General features: G+C 31.1%; 6 protein-coding genes across 16 annotated transcripts; 3 read left to right on the top strand and 3 right to left on the bottom strand.

Moving 5' to 3' along the window:
* The first annotated feature begins 22 nt into the window (after window positions 1–22).
* Window positions 23–1804, top strand: Fkbp39 (FK506-binding protein 39kD). The gene is made up of 4 exons (XM_003703739.3): window positions 23–210; window positions 360–449; window positions 629–1553; window positions 1625–1804. The coding sequence occupies exons 1-4, from the start codon at window positions 201–203 to the stop codon at window positions 1704–1706; spliced, it is 1107 nt and encodes a 368-aa protein (XP_003703787.1). The 5' UTR covers window positions 23–200; the 3' UTR covers window positions 1707–1804.
* Window positions 1805–2422: 618 nt separating this feature from the next.
* On the bottom strand, window positions 2423–8420 carry LOC100882808 (uncharacterized). Of its 5 annotated transcripts, XM_076535276.1 has the most exons (8): window positions 8126–8411; window positions 6478–6538; window positions 6251–6373; window positions 5232–5423; window positions 4954–5167; window positions 4401–4738; window positions 3603–4336; window positions 2423–3273 (listed from the first exon to the last, which is right to left on the bottom strand). In XM_076535276.1, the coding sequence occupies exons 5-8, from the start codon at window positions 5139–5141 to the stop codon at window positions 2992–2994; spliced, it is 1542 nt and encodes a 513-aa protein (XP_076391391.1). In that variant the 5' UTR covers window positions 5142–5167; window positions 5232–5423; window positions 6251–6373; window positions 6478–6538; window positions 8126–8411; the 3' UTR covers window positions 2423–2991. The 5 variants fall into 5 exon arrangements, with proteins under 5 accessions (XP_076391391.1, XP_012141630.1, XP_012141636.1 ...); XM_012286240.2 differs by lacking the exon at window positions 6478–6538 and having other exon boundaries at window positions 8126–8420; XM_012286246.2 differs by lacking the exon at window positions 6478–6538 and having other exon boundaries at window positions 2423–3270; window positions 8126–8412.
* A 374-nt stretch (window positions 8421–8794) lies between these two features.
* On the top strand, window positions 8795–12700 carry Mtr4 (exosome RNA helicase Mtr4). The gene is made up of 10 exons (XM_012286252.2): window positions 8795–8981; window positions 9076–9177; window positions 9305–9547; window positions 9616–9823; window positions 9907–10173; window positions 10244–11072; window positions 11147–11319; window positions 11388–11819; window positions 11905–12442; window positions 12525–12700. The coding sequence occupies exons 1-10, from the start codon at window positions 8884–8886 to the stop codon at window positions 12680–12682; spliced, it is 3048 nt and encodes a 1015-aa protein (XP_012141642.1). The 5' UTR covers window positions 8795–8883; the 3' UTR covers window positions 12683–12700.
* Window positions 12701–13034: 334 nt separating this feature from the next.
* On the bottom strand, window positions 13035–16607 carry casp (Fas associated factor casp). Of its 2 annotated transcripts, none has more exons than XM_012286249.2 (12): window positions 16280–16607; window positions 15798–15866; window positions 15437–15719; window positions 15176–15353; window positions 14801–15071; window positions 14639–14741; window positions 14409–14554; window positions 14178–14332; window positions 13908–14103; window positions 13732–13835; window positions 13339–13664; window positions 13035–13173 (listed from the first exon to the last, which is right to left on the bottom strand). In XM_012286249.2, exons 1-11 carry the CDS (start codon window positions 16316–16318, stop codon window positions 13340–13342), a joined length of 1869 nt encoding a protein of 622 aa, XP_012141639.1. In that variant the 5' UTR covers window positions 16319–16607; the 3' UTR covers window positions 13035–13173; window position 13339. The 2 variants fall into 2 exon arrangements, with proteins under 2 accessions (XP_012141639.1, XP_003703822.1); XM_003703774.3 differs by having other exon boundaries at window positions 13352–13664.
* Window positions 16608–17331: 724 nt separating this feature from the next.
* UbcE2M (NEDD8-conjugating enzyme UbcE2M) lies at window positions 17332–18911 on the top strand. The gene is made up of 4 exons (XM_003703783.3): window positions 17332–17702; window positions 18152–18246; window positions 18310–18516; window positions 18599–18911. The coding sequence occupies exons 1-4, from the start codon at window positions 17600–17602 to the stop codon at window positions 18737–18739; spliced, it is 546 nt and encodes a 181-aa protein (XP_003703831.1). The 5' UTR covers window positions 17332–17599; the 3' UTR covers window positions 18740–18911.
* msk (importin-7 msk) lies at window positions 18598–26126 on the bottom strand. 6 transcript variants are annotated; one of them, XR_013039288.1, is made up of 20 exons: window positions 25923–26126; window positions 25132–25210; window positions 24912–25062; window positions 24644–24802; window positions 24357–24513; window positions 23882–24246; window positions 23585–23730; window positions 23347–23510; window positions 23148–23267; window positions 22696–23022; window positions 22427–22613; window positions 22136–22359; window positions 21969–22061; window positions 21651–21877; window positions 21369–21574; window positions 21016–21288; window positions 20762–20905; window positions 20554–20652; window positions 20288–20392; window positions 18598–20177 (listed from the first exon to the last, which is right to left on the bottom strand). XR_013039288.1 is itself a non-coding variant. In XM_012286256.2 (19 exons), the coding sequence occupies exons 1-18, from the start codon at window positions 26004–26006 to the stop codon at window positions 20585–20587; spliced, it is 3174 nt and encodes a 1057-aa protein (XP_012141646.1). In that variant the 5' UTR covers window positions 26007–26126; the 3' UTR covers window positions 18598–20392; window positions 20554–20584. The 6 variants fall into 6 exon arrangements, 4 of the variants coding, with proteins under 4 accessions (XP_012141646.1, XP_012141647.1, XP_012141648.1 ...); XR_001096105.2 differs by having other exon boundaries at window positions 20288–20652; XM_012286256.2 differs by having other exon boundaries at window positions 18598–20392.
* Window positions 26127–26301: the final 175 nt, after the last annotated feature.

Below are 26301 nucleotides of genomic sequence, written 5' to 3'. Positions count from 1 at the left end.
TGACAGAAATCGACTTCAAGCGTTGTGTAGAATCTTGAGATGTTCATTACAGGTTGGCGCGAGCCTGCGATAGATACGTGGTATATGTAGTTCGTTGTACAAAGCTTGGTGTATATATAGTTATATTTTACGCGTATAAAAGCTTTAATTATCAATACTTTATTTTACTTAAACAGAAGTTAGAAAGTTACAGAATCAAGATGTTTTGGGGTAAGTAAATTTTGTACGAATTATATTATTGGTTTTCTAATATTTTTGCCGGTAAAGATTATTTCAGAATGGCGTCGCCATGTGGTTTCGAAAAGCTATTCGCTTCTGACAGTATAAAATTAAATAAAAATGCATTATTTTTTTTTCAGGTTTGATAATGGAACCGAACAAACGGTACACACAGACCGTTGAAAAATCATTCCACGTTTCAATGGCGAGTTTAGATCTTACAACTGCCGGTAAAATTAAGAGATCAATTTTACGTTATTTTTCAAATTTTTCAGTCATAAATGCTAGTATAACATGAAGTACTGTACCAATTCAGTTGAATAAACTGCAAATAAAAGTAGATTATACATATGAAATAAAATCAATTCCATGTAATAAATTAATTTATTTAAAATCCGTTTTATTACAGATGATAATTTGGTTCAAGTAATGTTATGTTATGATAACAGAAATTACTTATTATGCAGTTTAAAAAAAAATTCAAATTGGCAAGTACCACTTGATTTAAATTTCGAAGAAGGAACTAAAATTGCATTTACATGTAATGGTCATGGTCATGTACATTTAACCGGTTATTTAATACCTGATGAAGACTTAGATTTAGATGAATTAGAAGAAGAAGAAGATGATGACGATGATGAAGTCCCACAATTAGTTGATAAACAAATGAAAAGAAAAGCAAAGGATTTAAAGAGTAAAAAGAAGATCAAGCGGCCTAAGCAAGAAATTGAAGCAGAATCTTCAGACGAAGATATAGAATTAGATGGCACAAATGAAGAGAATGATTCCGAAGACTCTTCCGATGATTATCAAGCAGCAATGTTAAATCAGGAAGATGAGGATGATGATGATGATGAAGATGATGAAGAAGATGAAGAAGACGAAGATGATGAAGGAGACAAAAAAGTAGTAAAATCTCAACAAAAGGATAAAAAGAGCAAACAACAACAACAACAAAAGAAAAAAGAAGATAAGAAAAAGTTAGTAAATGGAAAGGAATTAAAACAGGATCAGCAAATTAAACAAAAGAAGAATAAAGATCATCAATCAAGTGATCAGAATGTCCAAAGTGATCAGAAGAAAAGAGTAGTAGAAGGTGGAGTCATAGTCGAAGATATAAAAGTTGGTAATGGTACTCCTGCAAAGAGTGGGAAATTCGTTTCTGTGTATTATGTAGGCCGTTTGAAAAATGGTAGGAAATTCGATTCAACGACACAAGGAGAAGGCTTCAAATTTAGACTTGGAAAGGGAGAAGTAATTAAAGGATGGGATGTTGGTATCATAGGAATGAAAGTAGGAGGAAAACGTCGTATTACAGTACCACCAGCTATGGGGTGCGTATTATTATTTGATTTACACATATTATTAAACATGTAGTTCATTACAAATAATGCTTTTATTGCAGATATGGAGCAAGAGGTTCACCACCAGTTATTCCTAGCAACAGTACGTTGGTATTCGAGATTGAACTTAGGAATGTACATTGAAAACTAAGAATCTTTTATTGATTTCTAAATATTTGTTAAACTATGTATAATGTATTTTAAAATAATAAACGAAACATCCTTTTTTATTGCCCATTAAACTACTAATTTTTTTTAATGTGGAGTTTGTGTTATACAATAATAATCGAAGAACATCTGTCGACTCTAAACATATATTATAATAAAGTAATGCATTCAATTAATAGTATTCACAAATTATGTATATTTTAATCTGTCTTTTTATTATCTTGATTTTTCTTCCAAGTTAATGTACAAATTCCATTTTTGCATTCTTTCACCAGTTCTGGAGGTTGTTCATCAGCTGTTAACTTTTGTTTATTTCTAAACTGCCACCATTTCATTAATAGTGGTTGTATTAAAAACCTCCATATAACGAGAAGTATTGGTATAGCTATGCATGGTATACACGCCATATTTGAAAAGCTCAAATAAAAATCTATAGTAAAAATACAATGATATATTAGTTAATAAGCACATGATAATATATAATTCACTTTTGGCATAATATATAATTAGATTCTTACCTTAAATTATATAAATATACCTTTTTTTAATGTTGTTTGAAATAATTGAACGAATAATTTAAATAACAAAGAGAATATAACCTCTATCTTTGTATGAAAAAATAAATAACTTTTTGTATTTATTAATTTGTCCTGATTTTTTTAGTAAAAAATAATTATAATAAGTTAACGACGTTTATGTAAGAACTGAAATTTTATATTTATTTCAAATACCACAGAGTATTAAATTTCTTTTAACAGCATGACTTTTACTTTGACATTCATGTTCATATAAGCATGCGCCATCAATTTCATTTGAAATACAGTATGTGTTCAAGTATTATACTTTGCGTTTAAATAATTCAATTATCGATTAATTTTAATGAAATTAACGAAACAATGTGTAAAAAATTAAAAAATTTTGAATGTAATATATCTTAGAAAATTTTTAACAATAACTTAAGTTTTATCACTTTGTTTATCCAGATTTTAAATTAAATGTTGTTACATTCCATTGTACATTTTATTCATTACTTAATATGATTTCATCTGAGTATACATAGTATATTAATATTCATACATAAGAACATGGTCACAGCCACATATTGCTAACAGGACCTTAATCCTGTTAATTTTACTTAACGATATAAGGTACTAAACATATATAAATTAAGTGTCAGTCAATAATTTTGTTATAACAAGTATCATGAAAATATTTCGATCGATGATACTAATACAGTATTGTTCTTTAAATTCGTATAGATTCATATGCTACCAAATATTTTACGACCTCTCGTTACAGACAGTGAAACAATGACGACACTTAAAATAAAAAAGACTAGTCCAAAAAAAGCGGTTAAAGTTCTACACCATTGTCGCTTACGCTTTGCCTTTGCGATTGCTCGACCTAAGCGTTCCGCTCGAGAAACATCCAGAGTGAAATCTAAATCTCCAATGAATCCTTGCATACGATAATCCCAATTACTTTTTCTGGATGAGAAGACCATATCTTCGTTTATCGAGTCACTGTAACCAGTCTCCAACTGCTGAAACATCGGTCTTGATACGTTGGTTACATTGATATTGTGAATACTGTTATTCACACCTAATGCTGTTATTATTTAAGGAAATTAGATGTTTTACAATCCGTATATACGACAGTAAATACATCCATTTCTAAATTTAGTTAACACGTTGACTGTTATAGCAAAATATTAATTATATTAAACTTTTTAATACTCGACTACATTCAGTGGTGATTCCTTATAACAGTCAGCGTGTCGACATTTATTCATATTTATTTTATACGTATATCGATTCAAAATTAAGTCGATCGATGGGTAGTAAGCTATTTTGAATTATGTTACAAACTTACCATCACATATTCTGATTCATTGGAAACAATTTTGTTTCGATTATTCTTAGTTCCCTCGTTGACGTTAATCGCTTTTTTCGTATCAATTCCAACATGGTGATTATCATACATGTTCTGCATTGTTTTAATGTAATCAGTTGAATGTTTCAAACATTCGCAAATATTCGATTCTGAAGTGTTTTTGTCATTTTCTAAAATTGACCATGAATTCGTTCCTTGATAATAATCGTTTACTAAAACCGCAGCAGTTGAACTTTCCTTTTTCTCCAGTTCATTATTCGTTACGACTTGATCAGTTTTCAGAGACGATACAAATCTATGATTGTGTCCGCAAGTACACAAGCAGCTGTACCACGCTGGGTTGTATATATAAAAATGTCGAGTATTGCTGTAGAGTTTTGAATTAATTGGGTTGATCTTGGACGATGTATTTTTATTGCAGTTTAATAGGCACGAACTTTTCTCGTTCGCGAATGACTTTTTAGGCAAGAAAGAGTTGTGATAAACGTACTCGTAGACTCCTCCTTTCGTACCAATTCCTTGGGCAACTTTATGCGAAATATTTTGCAAGATCTCTTCTGGTGTCATGATATTCTCACCGTCTAGCACGGAGTTTAGCGTTCGTGACAATTCAAGAAGAACCTCGTGCGCCGATGTGCCGGCAGATTTGTCACAATTCCAATCGCAATAGGAGGAGGTATATGTACAACTGCATCCCCAGCACGTGTACAAAGCTATTAAAAATCGCAATATGGACATGTTTTAATTATGTCAAGACAGAAATATTAATATACTGACCATCGTATTCTGGACTTTCGTCATTGTGATAAAGTTGACGCGGAGTAGGAAACGAGGACGGCCAGATAGGACGTGGAATTGCCTCACTTTCATGAATTACGGCCAAGTTCCCTCCAAATTGATCCTTCATCGTTAGAGGAACATTTCGAAAAAAATTTTGTCCACAAACCGCTGACGCATAACAAGAATAAGAACCAGTTGACAATGGCGGAGAATGACTCGAATAGCCAGAACTGGTCGAGGTCCGACATCTTCTCAGATAATTTCGTGCGGTAGTTGTTGCCGACGAATCGGTTACAAATCTTGAGATTTCAGCTTCTATCGAATTAGGCTGTGTCCTAAAGCATTATATTTTCTTAACATAAACGTAAGTAATCTTAGATCGCTATGTATTATATTGCTTCGCATTATTATCGTGCACTAGTATCATAACGCGCTGAATCGCCACTTAGTATCGTCATGTAATAATATCGCTGTACAATTATTATTAAACATTTATGGACTCAGAATATTATAAGCTATCGGTATTCGTTGAAGAAGGAGATCTCTGTACCATTCTGTCTCGTGTAGATCAGTTCTTGGCACAGCGTATAAGTTATCAGGATTACAAGTGTACCGTTCATTGGACAAATGCAAAGGTAATTTTGCACCATTGTCATTTAAACTAATCTGATTTCCACCTGAAACTGTCAAGGCCGTTGCGATTGCGGCACTGGAACAAAATTTCCCGGATTCCAGCATCACCTAGTACGGTCCAACAGTATCACCTATAATAAGTAAAGTATTATTTCGTGCAAATGAAATATTCGGTCATTGAATAATATATCGTACCCCGATGGTTCGTGGTTGATGATTGTGTTACCGCATGGGTTAGATGCAGGTTCGTCTAGGGCGAGTAACCAGCGCTGCATACTCTTTTCAGAATACTCGGTTGCGGACTAAATGCCGCACACTTTCATCCTCAAAGTTCTTGTTTCCCCTCAACATTTCATCATCTTTCTTTGTCTTTTTCGTGAAGTAGTACTGCGAAAAAAATTTAGGAATATTTAACTGATCAGGTGAACTGTTACACGACAGATTTTCTAAGCCACAAAGCTTGTATAATTTATGAATCCAATACGTATATCTACAAATACTAAATTAAAATGTCATAATATTTCTTTTCTGTTTTATGGAAATTCCTGTTGCATGATCACCTAATTTATTGAGTAGGTACTTTTTACTGGACGTGCCGTTTAGTATTGATGCGGTGGATGATCCAATGTTTCAAGGTTGCTTTCACATTTGTCATGTTCACGTAAGAAATCGGACAACGAGAAACAAGTATTACGTTATTCAGGACATTCCTTATAAGCTGGCGGAAATGTGAAATAATTGTTATATTTTTGAATTAATTACTTCTTAACACCGTACGTTACTTTCTTAAAGCAAGTCTAATATTTCGCATGTAATTATCTTCTGATCGACTCGAGATTATCTACTCGGGGAGAAAGGTGATTCGAATTAGTTTTAAAAGGTGTATGCGACTTTGGACCTCGGTATTTTGGAATCGTGATATTTTGAGATTGGAACTCTTTTCGGAATTTTGAAATTCTTGAAGAATTGGGATTTGGGACTTCAGTATCTTGAAATCGTGGTATTTTGAGATCTTAAAGTTTTAGAATCTTTGGACTTTTGAGCTTGAAATTTTTGTTCAAGTGTTTGTTCGAAAGAACATTAAAATGTTCTGGTATTTTGGCACTTAGGATTTTGGAATTATAGGAGATTAAGTAATCTGTTACGGGAGTTGAATACGTTGAGGCAAAGTTACCTTTCTTCATAAGTGTACATAAACGCGATACTCTAATTACCTAGTAGCATGGATCAGCGTACAGGTCGTAGGTGCCCAGCACTCCGCATTCCGCCACTTCCAACGGGTTACTTTCTCGTCGTTACAGCCCACTGCTCGATGTTCACGTATTACACGCTGCACCCTGGAATGTCGATTGACGTTACAAAAGCCTTGTGCTTAAAGAAGAATACGACACGAGCGAAAAGTTCGATGTCACACAATTACATAATAAATGAATTTCAATACCAGAATCTCGTAAACAATTATGCGGAACGGTGAAACGAGTGATTTATACATCGGAGGAAAGCTAAGAGCGAAAAGAGATTAATCGTTGAATGATTATTTAATACATTAACTATTTTTGTTCAATGTTTCTTGTGATTTTATTTTTAATTGATTTTAAATTCTGCAACATAGTATAGATGTATGTATAAAAATAAAGATGAGAAAGCAAATACCAGCGTACATAAACTTATAGGAAACCCGTATATACAAACGGTCCATAAAGAGAAGTCGCAAGAAATATTTAACTCGCAAACTTTCACTCGCATTCATTCAGGGCCGTCTTCTGAAAACATGTCACCCCATAACTCAAGAATGAACACTTCATTCTCTAATCCGTTCGAGGCCTATCGCATCTTAACTTATTTTTTAAATCGATTAATAGTTCCATAAGAAACAATCCTATCTTCATTTTCATGCCATCGATGGTACCACTACTTCACGTATAATTTCTTACGAGAGATCCCTTCTTTCTTCCTGTACCTATTCTAGCAAATAAAAAGAAGTAGGTTGAAAGTACTTTTAATTACTAATGTTACAAAGTAATAGCACAAATTATATGTTGCATGTTCAGAAAGAATGTTTCTCTCGTATCTTGTTACCCTCTTTAACGCTCGAAAATTATTGATATATGTAGGGCACAAATTCATACCAGGTGGCACGTAAGAATTTTCTATCAAGAAAGGCAAAACAGCCTCGGGCAAAGCACAACTTTCATACTTTATACATGCAGATTCATGTTTCATGTTATTTAACAGAAACTCTGAGGCTGAATGGCCACAGGGTAACATAGCTTTTCTTTTCGTCGGAGAAAGTAGAAAAATAACAATTGCTTTGTGGCGGTCAGTGTGTCTGATCCGACAGTCAAGTATTACGTCAGTATTGTTGGTCCATACGTGTATGTGTTCTTGTTGTTAACGTGCAATTCATTATCCACGAGCAACTTAACATCCTACAAAATCAATTCATTAAAGTTATTTATTTGTTTAAGACGTTGGGTACCACAGACGATGGATATCGTCGAATAAATAAATAATTATACTGATTTTTTGTAACAAAAAATAAACCACGTTCATCGATGACTATCAGTGATCTAACGCAGCGTCCAATACTCTTGAAAATAATGTTGATTTTTTTGCTTTGGATGCTGCAAATTCCAGTTCTTTAGCTTTTTTATAGTTTTATGCATTAATTACAAATCTTTTTCGGGAAATATGACGTTGACCTACAAACGTACGAAATGTTGTGATATATATTTCTTTTTTTAAACCAGTCATATACAAAATTTTATGTAGATAACAATAATAAAATAATGTTCATTTACTAACTGGTTGAACATCTGCAATTAAAACGATAAAGAAGATGTAATTAATTATTTGATATAAAAGAAGTGTTCATTACATTGCAGTGCAGATTATAATATTTCATAATCATATAAAAGATATAATTTACCACTCAATAAAAATGAAACGATAAAAGAAGGATTATTTGTATGTTTTATACACAGTTAATTTGTCAGGAAATTATAATTGTGTATTATCCCAAGACACAATAGAATTGAATTGAATTTCAAATCGCTAATTCCTTCTAAAGTTTGCGCATGCTCGAATACCTATGTCTCTCCGTGCGTTGATTAACTTCGTGCGTATACGGAGGAAGCTGGGCGCTCGAAAGACGAAAACTTTCACGTGTGTGCCAACGCAATCGTTACACTCACGTTGTTACACTCGCGGATGCCCAGAAGAAACTGAAAGTCTCGTTTCTTTGTCTCGTAAACTCAACTCCATCAACACTCTTATCCCACTCTATGCGATCGATTGAACTTCGAGTTATCCAAATCAATTATAAAACACTCCAATATTTGCATGCTTTCCGTGGTCTTCGTTGAATTCGATGAATCTCGCATGAACTACTTTATTTTATTTCAGCAATTTGAAAGGAACCAGAATGAATATAAAAAGATAATGTATGAATATATGAGAAATTGTAAAGAATTATGTTTGAATTTTGAAATACAGAAACTTGATATTTATTGTATGTACCATATATTAATTACCTGAATTAAACATTTTTTTCGACGTAGATGTTTTTAAATATCCTAAAATATATTTTAAAGGATACTAATAGCTTATAAAAATTACGGACTAAATTTTGAGCATTTCGTTTCTTTATTTTAAGAACATTTGATCCAGTGATAATCATTTGAATTATTCATATCGAGTTATCAAATTTATAATGAAACTGAACTGAACGTAGCTAATAATGCTTTCGATATATTCGATAATCGATTTACAAAGAGAGAAAGAAATATGGTCCTTGATGTGTGAATATAAATCAACCTATATTTACAAGAATCATAATTTGTAAATAATGGCAAATTTTACTGACGATTTATTTGATGTTTTCGAAGAAGCGGATGACATCTTAGAAATAATTCCGACTCCCGTGAAACAAACATCAAATGAGAAGTAAGAGGGAATTATTTTCATAACCTTTACATATTCTAACCTTATAAGTAAATGTTAAGAATATTATTACTTAGAAGATAAAATAAACTTTTAGGGAAACAAATGCAGAAGACGGAACAAAACGACAACTTGAAATTGAATCTGATGACATAATTTCTAAAAAATTGAAATTGGAACCAGTTTTAGAAGATTTGAAGTGAGTATCAATAATTAACGATCATGTTTTCATATAACATTTCATGTAACATTTTTCTTATAGCTTACTTTTAGTCGTTTAATAGTTTCATTATAGAAGCTATTTATATGTTTTTTTATTTCTGTAGTGTAGAAGATTTGGCACCACGTATTAAAATACATACAATAGAAACGATCGAATCATCCACACATGAAGTTGCTGTTCCACCTGACTATGAATATGTACCATTGGAACGGAAAGTAACCAAACCAGCTAAAGAATATAAATTTCTATTAGATCCTTTCCAAAAGGAAGCAATATTATGTATAGAGAATAATCAGTCGGTTCTAGTTTCTGCACACACATCAGCTGGTAAAACTGTTGTTGCAGAGTATGTATTAAAACATAAAATAGTAATAAATTTTTCAACAAACCTATTGGTAATTATACATATTATAGGTATGCAATAGCATGTTCATTAAGAGACAAACAAAGAGTGATCTATACAACTCCTATAAAAGCACTAAGTAATCAGAAATATAGGGAGTTTTATGAGGAATTCAAGGATGTTGGTTTAGTGACTGGTGATGTGACGATTAATCCAACAGCTAGTGTGCTTATTATGACTACTGAAATTTTAAGAAATATGCTGTATAGAGGATCAGAGGTTTCTTAGGATTTTAAACTATATATTTATGTATACATATTTACTATTGTATTATAATTTTAATAGGTACATATATTATTTAGGTAATGCGCGAAGTTGGTTGGGTAATTTTTGATGAAATTCACTATATGCGTGACAAAGAAAGAGGTGTTGTATGGGAGGAAACATTAATATTATTACCAGACAATGTACATTATGTATTTCTTTCTGCAACTATACCTAATGCACGACAGTTTGCTGAATGGGTTGCAGATTTACATAAACAACCATGTCATGTTGTTTATACAGATTATAGACCAACTCCTCTGCAACATTATATATTTCCTGTTGGTGGGGATGGAATTCATTTGGTTTGTAAAATACAATAAAGTAATTATTTAGTGTAAAAGAGGAAGCTTATGTGTGTTAATTAATCTGTAGGTTGTAGATGAAATGGGACAATTTAAAGAAGAAAATTTTAACAGAGCAATGGCTTGTTTACAACACGGAGATGCAGCTAAAGGAGACACTAAAGGTCGTAAAGGTGGTATTCGACCAACAAATGCTGGACAAACAAATATCTTCAAAATGGTAAAGATGATCATGGAACGAAATTTTGCACCTGTAATTATATTTAGCTTCTCAAAAAAAGATTGTGAAATTTATGCAATGCAAATGGCTAAATTGGATTTAAATACGTTGGAAGAAAAGAAACTGGTAGATGAAGTTTTTAATAATGCAATGGACGTACTTAGCGAAGAAGACAGACGTTTGCCGCAGGTTGAAAATGTATTACCTCTTTTAAGGCGAGGTATAGGCATTCATCATGGTGGTCTTTTACCTATTTTAAAAGAAACGGTAGAGATATTATTTGGAGAAGGATTGATAAAAGCACTCTTCGCGACAGAAACTTTTGCAATGGGATTGAATATGCCAGCACGAACAGTTTTATTTACAGCATCACGAAAATTTGATGGAAAAGATTTCCGTTGGATTACATCTGGAGAGTACATACAAATGTCTGGTAGAGCTGGTAGAAGAGGATTGGATGAAAAAGGAATAGTAATATTAATGATAGACGAACAAGTTAGTCCAGTTATTGGAAAGGCAATCATACAAGGAAAACCAGATCCTATCAATTCAGCATTTCATTTAACTTATAACATGGTTTTGAACCTGTTGAGAGTTGAAGAAATTAATCCAGAATATATGCTTGAAAGAAGTTTTTATCAATTCCAAAATCAAGCCTCTATTCCCAATTTGTACAATAGTAAGTAAATTTTTTATTTAGTAATTATATATTATAGTTTTGCACAAAATAGTTACTATTTCAATTTAATACAGAGGTAAAAGAATTGCAAGCTTCGTACAATGCAGTAACTGTTGACAAATATAATCATATATCTTCCTATCATGGCATACGTGAACAACTTGAACGCCTTAGTACTGAATTTAGATCCTTTTTAACAAAACCAGAATATTTACTTCCATTTTTGCAACCAGGAAGATTGGTAAAAGTATGTAGATATTATTTATACATACATGTAAATATGCGCGTTTTTTCCTAATAATTGTAAAATTTCAGGTAAAAAATGAAAATGAAACATTTGATTGGGGTATTATTGTAAACTTTAAAAAGAAAAACCCTAAAAATCCAGTAAAAGAGAACACTGTTATTATTATTGATATCTTGCTACACATTTCTAAAGAATCTACTGAAGGGTGTCCAATACCATGTCGTGATGGGGAAGAAGGTGACATGGAAGTAGTTCCTGTTTTACATACACTAATTTCTCAAATCAGTTCACTCAGGTTATATTACCCGAAAGATTTAAGGCCTTCTGATAACAGGAAAAGCGTATTAAAGACAATACAAGAAGTCAAGAAGCGATTTCCGAACGGACCACCATTACTCAATCCTACAACAGACATGCACATAGAAGATGAAGGTTTTAAAGATATAATAAAAAAAATTGAAGTATTGGAAGAAAAATTATATGTCCATCCTTTACACAAGGTAAACAATTATTTTTTATTTTTATATATTATTTCGTATTTATTGTATTTAAAGTAATAATGAATGTTATTTCATTCCAATATAGGACCCGAATGTAAATACTCTGTATGAACAATTTCTTCATAAGGAAGAGTTGGGAAATCAGTTGAAACAAGCTAAATTGGAATTGAAACAAGCTAAATCGATACTTCAGATGGACGAATTAAAATGTAGAAAACGCGTATTACGAAGAATGGCCTATTGCACAGCATCAGATGTTATAGAATTAAAAGGTCGAGTTGCTTGTGAACTTAATGGGGCTGATGAATTGTTGATGACAGAAATGATCTTTAACGGATTATTTAATTCTTTAAACGTGCCTCAAATGGTAGCGTTAATCAGTTGCTTCGTTTGCGATGATAAATCGAATGAAATGCCTAAAATCACAGAAGAATTGAGTGGCCCACTCAGACAAATGCAAGATTTAGCTCGAAGAATAGCAAAAGTATCTACAGAAGCTAATTTAGAGTTAGATGAAGATACATACGTAGAAAGATTTAAACCATATTTAATGGATGTCGTGTATGCTTGGTGTAAGGGTGCTAGCTTTTTAAAAATTTGTAAAATGACGGACATATTTGAAGGTATATTGAAGATAATATTTTTTCACTAATTCGGTAAATATTTTTAATATATTTTAAATTAATTTTAAGTTATCTATTCTAGGTTCAATTATACGATGTATGCGACGTTTAGAAGAAGTTCTTAGACAATTATGTCAAGCAGCAAAAAACATTGGAAATACAGATTTAGAGAATAAATTTAGCGAAGCAATCAAACTTATAAAACGTGACATTGTCTTTGCTGCATCTTTGTATTTATAATAAAAATTTTTAGGAAAAGTTCCTTTTATTTAAAATATATTTTTTATTACAAATACCATTTATATTTTGTACAAGTTAAACTCCTGTCTCGATGAATCTTTAAATGCTTGTTGCAAACATGGTAACGACAAACAAAAGGCTACTTTTGTTTGAGGTTTCTCGAAATGTAATTTATTTTTAGGAATTTAAAATATACAATGCACATGCATGGAAAGGATTTCTTTTTTATAATATAAAACTACATTTGATGTACGAATGAATAGTACGAAAAGACCAGCATAAAAATGTAGTTGCTTAATAAACAGAACTCATTCTAACTGATAACTATTCGAAAATTATTAAATAAATAACATTCTCAGGATATTGCAATGCTTAGTTTCTACATTTTTAATTTAATTACAACAAATCACTTATCGTTCTTCTAATATTACTGTTTCTTGAGGACAAAATTTAAGATCCATAAGAGTAAGTTTTGAATCCATAGATGTTAACTGCAACAGATACAAAATTCATTTCAATGTGAGTTTTAGTAACACTTCCGAATCTATTGTTATGAATTGAAAATATGTATATGAATAATTATTTGTATCTAACTCGATGAAGCAATACAGTAACAACATAGAAAATATCTATATAATAAGAACTCAAATGCTTACATCATCTACTTACATCCCTTCGAGGCCAACTACATAAAACTTTATATTCCTCTGTTGGATAACCCTCCACAATAAGAAAATTGAGGAGTGTTTGTAATGTTGTATCAGATTGAAATCTGCGCTCCAAAAATTTGCCAGCTGGTAGTCGCACTCGTACTTTTAGTACACCATCACTAGTTCCTTGTTGTGGTTCAGGAGGTAAACTTGATTCTACAGCTTGTCTATGAGCTTCTTTTCTTGCCTCTTCAGCCAATCTTTCATTCTCAGCTTGTTCTTTTCGTTGCTTTTCTAATTCTTCTTGCATCTGTTTTGCTTCTTCTTTCGCTCTGGAATCATATTTTCGATTAAAATGTTAAAAACATAATTTCGTCAAAATAGTACTTTTTATTTTACCTATCTGCTGCTAAACTTTCTTGATATGCTCTATCTTGTTCTTGTTTTACTCTTTCTCTAGCTTGTCTTTCTTCTTCAACTCCGATATCAGTACGTCTCTGTTCCTATTTTTTAAATAAACATTTTAAATATCTTCCACAATAATCAACTTAAAGTAATATGTTTAATTTCTGTACCTGGAACACTTCAACAACGTGAATTAAACTGGTTAACAATTCATTCACTCCCACATTGGCATGTACTATTGTAAATATTTCTGTATTAGATCTAGTTCTCATTATAATTACAAGAGCCGGTAAAGTATCAACATCTATATTCTTCATAGCTAACGTTGCAACTGAACCTAATGTTTGTTTCACAGAGGAAAGAAATCTGTAAATCAATAATTTATTGAAAAACAGAATGCGTATCATAAAACAAATAATTTTTTGTAAATTGATGCATACCTTTGCTTATTGGATTCGCATGTAATGTCCCAACCCCACACAATAAAATTTGCAGATAAAACTTGAAGTACCGTTTCGCAACTCAGTAATTGTGTGCAAAATACATTGGCTAACACACTGTTGTCATGATGTAAATATACAGCCAATAATTTTCTCTGTAATAATTTCAAATATTAACGATTTATATCAATTTACTACTTAAAGATCTTTCCGATTGTATGAATTATAAACCTCTTTTGCTGGTTTCAAACAGGATTCTTTAACAGCATCTTTAAATCTACCAGTAAAAAATTCTGGATGTGCTGGCCCATATCGTTTTTCAAATTCTTCTGCAAACTGCACTGTACCTATTGTCTCATCCGTTACATTTTCTGGCACTATAGCAAACCGTTACTTTTTAACATTTACTTAATGAAAAAAGAAATACATATACCTATGTATTCAGAATTCAAAGTACTCACTTAGACGTTGAATTTTGGTAGATATTACATTATCTACGAAAATACCATCTTCTATGTCATATTCATCCACAGAACTATCACTTTCAACCAAATCTATAATATCCTAAAATTAAAAAAACGTTATTTTTACTATTACACACATTTGCAAGTAATTAATAATACCTTTTTCTCTTCTTTTGTAGGAAGTTCATTAACGGAAAGGTCATGCTCTGGATGAGAAATTCCACTTTGTGCTAACATAGTACTATCATTTTTTACTGAACTTGGCCAACCTTTCCATTGCTGATTTCGTACTGGAACATCTATTAATGCATAAATTCCTGATTTTACATCCAAGATTGTACTTGTTCCAGAATATTTTAAATTATATGTTTTCTTGTGTTTTTCATCTTTAATATTTAAAGTATATGTTTGAGTCATACGATTTGATAAACTGGAAGGATAATAAATGTATTATAATTGTCAATATTTTTGTGCATTTTTTAGATATAATATTTATGGATATATAAATACACAGACCATAAACATACTACTTACATATCAGTTGTTAAATCTACATCCTCAGATACAGGAGAAACATATAGAGTATTTTCCTTAGGTAAATCCAATGATTGCAATGATGTATTTAGTGATTCTGGTTCTTTTTTCCATCCATAAAGGCGTTGTTGACAAGGTAGAATATTAGTTTGTTCCCATATAAGCTGTTTGAGATCCTCTAAAAGATACATGCACATATACATTAATAACATATTAATATTTGCAGATTAGTTAAAAACAAAAGAACTATTAATAACTTACTTAATGATGAAAGTTCAGATAAATTTATTTCATATTCATTGTTTAGATAATTAATATGGAATGTGAGCATTCTGCCTCTTACACAACTTTTAGGTTTACTTGTTCCTGGTTTTGAATTTTCTACTATATCAACTTTTGAATTATTTTTTGGAGCACAAGCAGTTTGAGATGATAATGTAGATGAATGAGGCATTCTTTCAATTTCCTCTATCATTTCTATATCTGGAGTTATCTCAGAAGGTAGTTGCTGAGTACCGCGAGGCATAGCTTGGTTTACTGCTGCCTATACGATATAAAATATCTTTAGAGTTCCAATCTATTTTAAATATATTATCCAAGTTAATATATTACAAAAATTTACCAATAAATCCCAATTTGATTCTTCTAAATATTTAATAGCATCTCCAACATCATCAATTCCTGTACATGCCTAAAAAGAATATACATTTATTTACACTAATCAAACAGATTATGGAAGTATTAATAGAAAATTATTTTTCAAAATAGATTAATCATCAGTTGTACTAATTTCTGATATTTGCAATTTTACAAACTTTCTTAAATAATTCCATGACTCATAAACACAATTATATGAAAACAAAGAAACTAAGATTCATACAGAAAAAAAATATTAAAAATTCATGTCATGGAATACTATAAAATAATATTCAAACTTTTTGAATGTTTTAGGTATTACTAAACATTAACAAGTTTGAACAATCGAAAAATATGAAACTATATTCGCAGATTTCAACTACTGTCAATGTCATCTATGCATACACCATAACCTAAAATTATATTTATATTCGAAATTAACAAATAATCAAACTCTGAATAAATCACCTGAAAGTCAGCTAAAATTTCATCCCGTGTTGCGGCCATCGTGTTGTCGTTCACTGTCAAACTTAAGCGAATATACAAGCTACAAAATCTAATCAGTACTTCCCAATCGTTATAAGCAATATGAACAACGAACGCAAGCCATTGACGTCTCAAACTTTACGTTAACTTGAAACGAACACTGAACCATCTACGTGTGTTTATATATTTTCTCTTTCAGCCTTAAAACAATTATTCGTATATCGGGCAATGCCCGAAGGAAGATATTATCACTTTTTTAACTAAAGTTTTCTAATATACGATTGGTAGGAATTGAAATCGTTACAAGCGTTCTCCAATCATCTTTAAAAGATATAGATATTTATATATAAAACATTTTTTATACTTAATTTTTTTATATACATCTATTGTAACGTAAAGTAAACGTTCGAAATTTTACAGTTTATTATTACAATTAATTCTTCAGTTTCCGAATAAATTTTATTTACTTATATAAAAGATTACAATAATATGTATGATTTTGATCATACATTTTATAGTTTGAAAATATAATTTAATTATTATTCCAAGAAATAATAATCAGTAATTCATGATTTGTATTAAAATATTATCGGAAGAAATTATTATTTTAATCTCAAGCTATTAGATATTTCACTGGACTGATTTCAGTAGAAAATACTACCATGAGCATGTTAAGTTAGTTTAAGTCTATACTCTGTGTAGTTTGTGATAATACGCAAATACAACATGTACTCAACGAACATGAAATTTCGATGGATCCTCATTTTTTTTTTATTGTAGTATGGTCCATTCATTGTACAAAATACGCATTTTTCTGAATATATTCATATATTTTATAAAGATATTATAGCAATTCAGTACAATATTTCTTTTATTTTGTACATTTATTATATCATGACCAATACTCGCTATTCGTTTATTTTTTTGGTACCGTGTATATGACCACAGAAGTTGAAACAGGTTATAGAAGGATATCGCTCTTATAACTAGGAATTTTCCTATGCTGTCAAGCTGCGTAAAACATCGTCTACTTAGTTCCTTCTGACCTGAAATAGAGTATACATACACGCATAACATAAATGGAATACGGACTTTAACTTTTCACAGTATGAAAAATAGATCTTTAATACCGTGACAGTAACAAAAACGAATTCTGCTCCGTCCACGTGAAATCAGTCGTAAATTTATAGTAATTGTTTCCATTGTCAAAAAGAGTTTTGTTGCCTGCATTATAGTTTGTGCGCGTGGCCGATCGAGGAAGAAGACTTTTATGCCTTCCACGCCGGGCACCGCCACTTTATCATGATCAAATTATTCTCGTTAAAACAAGCGAAAAAGGATGGCGAATCGCCGAAAGCTGGTACTCAAAAGAAGGCATCCGCAGCACAACTGAGAATCACAAAAGGTTTATTGACGGTCACTCATTGTTCTTTTCCTAATTTCTTTTTACTGTTTATTAGTTATGATTTTCTCTAATACATGAAAAACAGAACTTGACAATTAGGAACTTTTCATCATAAATATTTTAAGATGTTCTGTATATTATGTCTAAACTATACAGTAATTAATGTCCATTTATTTTTATCAGACCTATTACATTTATATATACGTTATTCTAAAGCACTGTATGTGTTATACATTAATAAATTAACTGAATTAAAATATGTTTAGCAATATATAAATGTAAGAAGCTATAGACTATTTGTAATGTCTAAAGATTTATTATGATGCAATATTTTGGAAGTTCTATATACAATTTAGTTCAAAACATGTAATAATGATAAATAAATAATTAATAGTAAAAGAATATTTTAAAAACTGAGTTCTAGAGCATAATATACATTTTTTGTGTAGATATAAATGAGCTCAATCTACCAAAAACATGTGGAACAGAATTTCCTGATCCAGATGACCTTCTCAGTTTTAAATTAATTATTTGTCCAGATGAGGTAAGAGTTTTGCACATAATAGTATTTTCTATGTAAACAAAATCTGATTCCATAATTTTTCAGGGATTTTACAGAGGAGGTAGATTTGTTTTCAGCTTCAAAGTTGGACCAAATTATCCACACGAGCCACCTAAAGTAAAATGTGAAACACAAGTTTATCACCCTAATATTGACTTGGATGGCAATGTGTGCCTGAATATTTTAAGAGAAGATTGGAAACCAGTTCTCACAATCAATTCTATCGTCTATGGACTACAGTATCTTTTTCTGGTATTTTGCATACTGCATTAATATTGCAATATTTTTATATGTTTTTAAAAAAGGTCAGAATAAGAAAGTATTATATGTTTAGGAACCAAATCCAGAAGATCCATTGAATAAAGACGCTGCAGAAGTTTTGCAAAATAATAGGAGAGCATTCGAGCAAAATGTAGCAAAAGCAATGAGAGGTGGCTGTGTTGGTTCATTTTATTTTGAACGGTGTCTTAAGTGATAGCGCTCGTTTCCTTTGAGGACACATTGAGGAAAGAGGTTGAGAATTAAACTGTTTTATGCTTTGAACATGTTCTTCGCATCTATCTCGTTCATTTATTAGCGAGCCTCATTGTGTCTTCTGGAGTGCTTTGTAACTTTGATCAATACACCATCGGTAAAAATGCCATTGATGCGCTGTTATCCCGGAATTGTGGGATACTCTATTATTTTCCTTGTTTTACCTTCTTTTTAAATTTAGCAAAGTATCAAAGTTACGTTTACGTTTGCAAGTTTCTTAATTAACAGCCCATTAATGAATGTAATTGAAAAGAAAAATTTTTTTAAAAATACATCTGTGATTCTAAAGTATTATTACTTTATTAGATATATTTTCACCATAATTACGTACAAAATGATCTTGAAATGAAATTTATCATATTTAATATGAGGTTGTTTTCAGTTACAATGACCGAATTTCGTTTTAAATTTAAAATACCTGTAATTACGATTGTTGCCTATTGTAATAATAACAAATATATATATGTACTTTTACGAGATTTGCAAACGTATATGTGATCGTGATTGTCGCAATTTCTTTCGTAAATGTATCTCCACACTGAAGGCTGTTCTGCAGGATATAAATTATTTTCCATAAACTGATATGTATCCTGCTATGCTCTTCATTTAAAATCGTATAACTTAATTTATGTATTAATCGAAAGTGGAATATAAGGCTGTTAAAGAAAAAAAATTCTATATTTCACTTATCAGTTATCCTATCCCTAATAATATGACAATTTTTGATTCTTCCCATCAAGTTTGCTACATTTTAGATTTTAACAATCTTTTAATTAAAAAGAAATTGTACTATCTTTATATAAAAAATACTTACTGCATCTGTACTTCTATAAAGTTGTAAATTTATAATAAGAAATCTTATTTAATTAAAATATATATATACAAAACAAGATATTCTACTATTTAATTATTGATTTAGTTAATTGTTACAATTTTATTTATTACAATTTAGCAAGAAACCAATTTTAATCAAATCTTGAGGCTGAAAAGTCTTGAATAATTGTTTCTTTTTATTAGCATTAATTTATTATACTTTAGTACAGTGTTTACGGAACTTACAAACTAGAGAAGCGTCCTAGCCTCGATCCAATTTTACTGTCTTTAAGTTAGGTCCCATCCGCGTCGAGCATGTTGAAGGCACTTTTTCGAGCGCTTCAAGAGCGATCGAAATATTTCTCCCTTTCCACCTTTTTTTTTCTTTCATACACTAGCACACTTGCATGCATTCTGTCTTCTTTTTATACTTTCATTTCTATTTTCACGTGTAAAAAAAAGAAAAAAAAAAATAAAAATTCGATCGCGCTGGACAATGGATTGACGTGAGTTCCGCGAAGAAGCACGGCGATTTGGAAACGAGATCAGAACTTATTCCCTGGAATCTGGAAATCGAAATATACAATGATAACAAATATTTTTTATACGACAAAATAAAGATTTTTTTCTTTATTTACGTTAAATATAACATTCTTCTATTATGAAGATTAATTACATTTTACTATTGCGTTGTAAAAAGAAACGTGCTTCTCCGCAGATTCCATCGTGGAATGGATTTCCAAACGCTCGAAAGGATGCTACCATTGTTGTATGTACCGAGCTATAGTCATGAAAAGCCACAAAGACGTGAAAAAAGCAAACAAAAAAAGGACGCTCTCGTATTTATTTTGACTCGCATATAACTCGGTTTTAACGGAGTGGGAACATGTATTGCATTGTTAAGGATACTCGACTCGGATGCTTCGCAATTTATTTACTTACTTAACATAAAAATATAAACGATCAGGAGTCTTTATCGGCTCAGAGGCGTTCCACCAAAGTTAAACGACGTTGGAACAGTCTGCGAATGAAAAGCGTAACCTGAAATAAAAATTTCATTAATATAGTTAATAATGACGCAATTACAACAAGAAAATTGTGTTATTATTAGTATTAACAACTTTGAAGTGGTCAAATTAAGAAAACTTACCTCCACTTTGTTCAATTCTTTTACTTTCAAGGGCTGCTTTACGTTGATCTGCCAGAAGAATAATTTCCTGTAATGCTTTCTGCTGTTCTGAAGTTAAATGACCGGTTAATGCCCTATACCACACTGTATCTGTTCTTTCAATGTCTGAAAACAAAACACATATATTCATTTCGTTAAATGATTTTCAAATTCTTAATCAGCACCTATAGTGCTCGTAGTATAAAATCATGAAAAGAGGTATAGTGTTTACTTACTTTGCATTACTTCTTTGAAAACAACGTATTCATCTTGATTCGTATCTTCTGAATCTAATAACGTGGCATAGCATTCAAGTGGAGTTTCTTCATTGGCATCGTATTCTGAGTCATCGCCATCAACGTCTGATCTGTGATCTCCATGACCATCTTGAATTGAAGCTGATACATTAAAACCGTGTTGAGTAGATGACCTTGTCACCTTCTCTTGTAACTTTTCCAAATATTCTTGACTAGCATCGTCGATTTCGTCTTCGTCCGATGATAACACTTCTATTGAAATATACAGCAAAATAAGTATCATTTAATGAAATCAAATAAAAATGGGGAAAAATAAATATAGAAATTATTACCTGTGTCAATATCGCTATCATCTTCTTCATTTTCTTCATCATCAGTATCAGATACTTTAGCTGCATAAGCCCTTTTCAAACCATCGAAAAGAAGAATTAAAGATGGTATAATTTGCTGAGCGCATTCGTTTACTGCTGGCGGTCTTGCTGGGCCCATGCTAATTAAAGTACACAATCCAAGAACACAGAGTTTTCTGTCATGCAACCTACACAATATTGAAATGCTTAATTAATTAATAGCCAATTTTAAATGACTACTAATAGGTACTAATAAAGATTTACCCTAAGAAACAGTCCGTATCGTGTATCCATTGTTTAATAAAATGTGAAGCAATTGGTTCTGTTGACTGTCCAAAACTTCCTTGTAATCTATCCATTGTTTCGAGACACAGTGCCGGATTATAATAAAGAGCTGCGATTACTACTTGTAAACACATGGTTCTTAGTTCAGATGTTTTAACCTCGCGCATCAAACGTTCTAACACCAATTGTACAAGTGAAGGTATACACTAAAAAAAAATATTTTTTTTTACGCGTAACATGTTCAACTTCTTTTTTTTCCAACAAAATAATACTGAATAAATTAAAAGTAACATATACCTGATCAATATGACCTTTACATTGTAAAATTATTATTTCCAACAGTTTGGCAGCATGACACTCTGGATCTTCTCCGGCATCACCAGTTAATACCTGATACATAAGAGATATAAATTTTATTAGAAAAATAACTTTTTACTTTTAGAACAAAGGGATTATAGACGTACAGCTTTGCACATATTAAACATAGCTAGTATGTGATTTTCATTAGAAAGAAATGCCGGAGTATCAACTATGATGTAATTATGAAGAGCAGGCATCATATCAGTAAAATATTCAAAACCGTCTTTCTGGAATAACTGATACATTAATTCCAAGACTTTCCACATATCTTCTGAAATTGTGGTTTTCGTGAGATCATACACTAATGAAAGAGCTTCCTCGTAGAATTCTAAAACACAAAACCATATTAAATTAATAACTTTGTCACTTCAGTTATTTTTTATAATTTAACTTACCCATAACACTTTCCCCAAAAATGTGAGCAACAACTTGAAGCACTGTCGGTTGTAATTGTGCCATGATTTGTGGTTGTTTTTCCATGACAGACAATAAGGTTTCTATTGTACTTAACAATCCCATGGCAGTTATAGCTTTTTCATCGCTACCTTCGTCTGTTTCGAGTACTTGGCTAAAAGTTGTAGCCTGTAAACAAATAAATTTCCTAGTTCGATATTTTTTATTTTGCTTCGTTTTGCAAACAACGAGACGAAGAAGTAATACTTACAAGATGTTGACACATTTCAACTGCGATTGGCATAAGCTGATCTGAATATGTATGTACCATTTTTTGAATAACAGTTGTTAAATCGTCGTTTTCAGTTTCTCGTACGATGGTCAATAATTCAAGCGTTATCGGTTTGATTAACGGTTCTACATATTTTTGTGCTTTTTCTTGAGCAGAAAGAAGCATTTGTAAAGCAATAGCAGCTTCTACTTTAACCGGCAAGTCTTGGTCCGTAAGAAGAGCACTCGTCGTTAGTCGAACTGCTTCGACTAATATTTGTTCTTGTTTAAATTTTATTTCGGAAAAATAGTGTAATACCCAACAAGCCTGAAATAAATAATCACCAATAAATAATTTAAAAGTAAGCGATTGATTGAAATAAATTTTATACCGTTAGTATATTTGTTAAGATGGTCTATTTAATTAAGTTTAAAGTAGCATATAACACTTACTCTTGCTCTCATATGACCATGAGGACTATTGAATTCAGGAAAGACATACTGTAACAACATCTTATCCATTTGTTCCTTATAAACTTTCTTTTTCAATAATACATCTGCCAAACTTCCAACCTAAAAAATAACTCTCATTTTAAAGAAATTCGTATATTTTAATTTAAATATAAAGCTTTATTTACATAACAATAATTACCATATGTAGTGCACCATCCTTCTGCCTCGGATCTGCATTTGGACTAGTTAATACTTCCACACAGAATTGCATAGTTTCTTGAAGCATATCTTTACGTTTTTTACAAGCAGAATGTAATAAAGTCTGTGCCGCAGTCACTGGAGATACAAAATCTTCAAATATATCTGAAAAATAATAAAAATTTTTATTTAATATAAAGTAACACGTAAAAAATTTTTATTTACAAATATTTTCTTACCAAATTTCAGTCTAATATACTCATATGGGTTATTAATCCAAAGCTCTTCATCTGCAGCGGAGTATGAAAGTATTGGAAATAGCACGTCACGAATTATCTCGAACATATGTGGTTTTAAGAACTTCCATGAAAATGCATGACTTACTCTATAAGTTGAAGTAGAAAATTAAAAAGAAAAAAAATTTCCCAGACCAAAAGTAAAATTTAAATAAAGATTTGATTGAAGCTATTAACTGATAATTGAAAACAAATAAATAAAAAACTCAAATATTTAAATTGGTTTACTTTATTGCTTACCCTTGATTAATGTAATTAATTGATTGTTGTATCACTCTAGGTGATACATATATCTTTCTTCGATATTGGTCCAAAATTTTTAAAAGGACTTCAAGTATACCTCCACTGAAAGTTCTCAGGTACCATTCAGCAAACTCCTGATATTCTTTGGTTACATTTCCGGGACTGCCATATCTCTCGAACACTCTATGAAGAATATGAAGTGCCCATTTTTTACATTTCCACCATGGCAGTTCTGCTCGGTCGTCGTCATCTAAATCTGGATTGTTAGTCTCAGGAGGAACAGGTCTATCGGCAACTTGTCGTACCACGTCCATCCATTGTGAAAAAACTTCTTTTGAAATCAGATCTAAAGGAAGTGTATACTGAAAAAAGAACAGAGAATCTCAAGAGTAATTAAAATCATAATGTAATATTAAATAAAAACCAAAAATGTAAAAAGCAGGCAAGCAAATAAAATGTTACTATTGCATACCTGTGTCAGGGCAAAAAATATTTTCAATATTTGTTTTTGAAGCAACACTGATTGTTCTGAAGAGTCTGGTAAAAGTCGCAACATTAATTGATAAATCATAGGAAATAAAAGATTCATTGCTTCATTCAATGGTCCTCTTTCCTCTGCCTTTTTATATCTATAAAAACAAAAAATCACTCTTTTAAAGTTTTGTTTTATAATTTGTAAAGTATATTTTTTATATACTCTACATATTACTTTATCACTAATAGTCACAATATGCTTTCTAAGAAATATTTGCAACGTACTCGAAATTTTTAACAAGCTGATAGAGTGCAAGTAAAACACCTGGCCAGCAGGAGGCATCTGAATTCTGTAAATATATTGTAATTTTGTCCACTATTTGTGTCCATCTTCCAGGAAAATCATGTTTCACAATATTGTTAATACAAACAGCCAACTGCGCTCTAAAGAAATAAGAAAACAAATTTATTCAAACTGTTTATGTGGTGCATCAATAATACATATAATATTTAAATCGACTATTACAAGTCTATTTGTATAAGCATAATTCACCTGATAAGTTCTGGAGCATGCACAAGAGCATCAACAATTGCATCACGAATCATTGCACGATCTTGTTCATGAATACTAAACTCAACAGGACCATTTTCACTTTCTCTATCAGCCCAATTTGTTGTAATCAGATTCTTCAAATATATAACACCTAAGTTGATATTAAATTATTATTAATTAATTCTTTCTATTTTGTATAGTGATTATGTTTGTCAATTACCCGCTTGTCGTACAGGCATTTGCTCTGCAGTCATTACTACTTGGAGAAGTGTTGGTGCAAAACCAATAATTTTATGGATCTGAAAATATCAAATACGTTACATATCCATAAACCTCATATAAAAATGAATATGTACATTTATTTGCATTTAATTGAAACTTAAGTAATTTGATGTTACATGAGAACATATGATTAAATAAATTTATACATATAATTTATAATTTTTATTTTGTATCAATATATGTTTTATAAATTTGATTTTTTATTATATGTAAAAATATATAAAATACATTAATTAATAATATTAATTCATATATATAATAGGTATTAAATATTAAATAATTAAAAACAGGCAAAGTTATGCTAAGTGAACAATAAATTAAAATATTGTATAAAGTGATTGTATAATTAAGAAATGAGTTTTTGACTACAATGAACATGTAGTGATTGCACAAAAGTGGAAAAACTTTCATATGTTAAACAATTTGCTAATATGTTTTAATATAAAAAAGAGCTTGCATAAGGTGTAAGTTGTAAATAAAAAATGGATTTGGGAGAACATAATGAGTAAATTTGGTTAAAGGTCGTTTATGGAAAATAGAGTAAATAGATAAATATTTAATGTTAATTCTACCAAACATCGAAGTAAATCTATCTACATTAATCTTTGTTAAAAAATTAATTGCGCATTATGAACAGTTAAATGGCAACGAAGAAAATATGTGGTAAAAAGACACATGTTTCTATCCAAGTGTCGATCATTCGAGCACGTTTTTGATCAGTTGACCGACCTGATTTAACTGTTCTTCAGCTTGCTTCTGTTGCGCTGGGTCGATCGTGGCACGCAACAATTCTGTCACTTTTCGTACATCCATCTTGTAATTGGTTTGCTCAAAGTCGATAGTGTGAAAATTTTTGACTCTTCCTCACGAATTCGACCCGGCGCATTCACCTCGTTACTCCCCCGTCACGTGACACAACAATATGGCAGCTAAAGCTGATGTGCGTTATATCCGGCCATGTATCATAGGAAAATTAGAGAGGAAACTACTAATTTCATTCAATTATTCGACTGCACTGTAGAAATATCACACAAGATATCAATCTACAATCTATTTCTTATTTCATGGGCATACATACGGTGAATTAAAATATATGAATAAGGGAAAG

The sequence above is a fragment of the Megachile rotundata genome, chromosome 9 (genome assembly GCF_050947335.1).
Source record: "Megachile rotundata isolate GNS110a chromosome 9, iyMegRotu1, whole genome shotgun sequence".
In the NCBI taxonomy this organism is placed as follows: Eukaryota; Metazoa; Arthropoda; class Insecta; order Hymenoptera; family Megachilidae; genus Megachile; species Megachile rotundata.
This window is presented reverse-complemented; position numbering and strand designations above follow the sequence as displayed.

Coding starts and splice junctions, on each gene's coding strand:
- Fkbp39 (XM_003703739.3), top strand. Junction 450..628: donor TTTAGATCTTACAACTGCCG/GTAAAATTAAGA, acceptor GTTTTATTACAG/ATGATAATTTGGTTCAAGTA. Junction 1,554..1,624: donor ACAGTACCACCAGCTATGGG/GTGCGTATTATT, acceptor CTTTTATTGCAG/ATATGGAGCAAGAGGTTCAC.
- UbcE2M (XM_003703783.3), top strand. CDS start 17,600: ATGATCAAATTATTCTCGTTAAAACAAGCGAAAAAGGATGGCGAATCG. Junction 17,703..18,151: donor ACAACTGAGAATCACAAAAG/GTTTATTGACGG, acceptor TTTTTTGTGTAG/ATATAAATGAGCTCAATCTA. Junction 18,247..18,309: donor TAATTATTTGTCCAGATGAG/GTAAGAGTTTTG, acceptor ATAATTTTTCAG/GGATTTTACAGAGGAGGTAG.
- LOC100882808 (XM_012286240.2), bottom strand. CDS start 5,141: ATGCTGGAATCCGGGAAATTTTGTTCCAGTGCCGCAATCGCAACGGCC. Junction 4,739..4,953: donor GATCTACACGAGACAGAATG/GTACAGAGATCT, acceptor ATAATGCTTTAG/GACACAGCCTAATTCGATAG. Junction 3,274..3,602: donor ATGAATCAGAATATGTGATG/GTAAGTTTGTAA, acceptor CCGATGTTTCAG/CAGTTGGAGACTGGTTACAG.
- msk (XM_012286255.2), bottom strand. CDS start 26,006: ATGGATGTACGAAAAGTGACAGAATTGTTGCGTGCCACGATCGACCCA. Junction 23,268..23,346: donor AGGATGGTGCACTACATATG/GTAATTATTGTT, acceptor GTTATTTTTTAG/GTTGGAAGTTTGGCAGATGT. Junction 23,023..23,147: donor ATGGTCATATGAGAGCAAGA/GTAAGTGTTATA, acceptor TATTTATTTCAG/GCTTGTTGGGTATTACACTA.
- casp (XM_003703774.3), bottom strand. CDS start 16,318: ATGGCCGCAACACGGGATGAAATTTTAGCTGACTTTCAG. Junction 15,072..15,175: donor GTAGATTTAACAACTGATAT/GTAAGTAGTATG, acceptor TTATCCTTCCAG/TTTATCAAATCGTATGACTC. Junction 14,742..14,800: donor CTACAAAAGAAGAGAAAAAG/GTATTATTAATT, acceptor TTTTAATTTTAG/GATATTATAGATTTGGTTGA.
- Mtr4 (XM_012286252.2), top strand. CDS start 8,884: ATGGCAAATTTTACTGACGATTTATTTGATGTTTTCGAAGAAGCGGAT. Junction 11,073..11,146: donor TATTCCCAATTTGTACAATA/GTAAGTAAATTT, acceptor AATTTAATACAG/AGGTAAAAGAATTGCAAGCT. Junction 11,320..11,387: donor AACCAGGAAGATTGGTAAAA/GTATGTAGATAT, acceptor GTAAAATTTCAG/GTAAAAAATGAAAATGAAAC.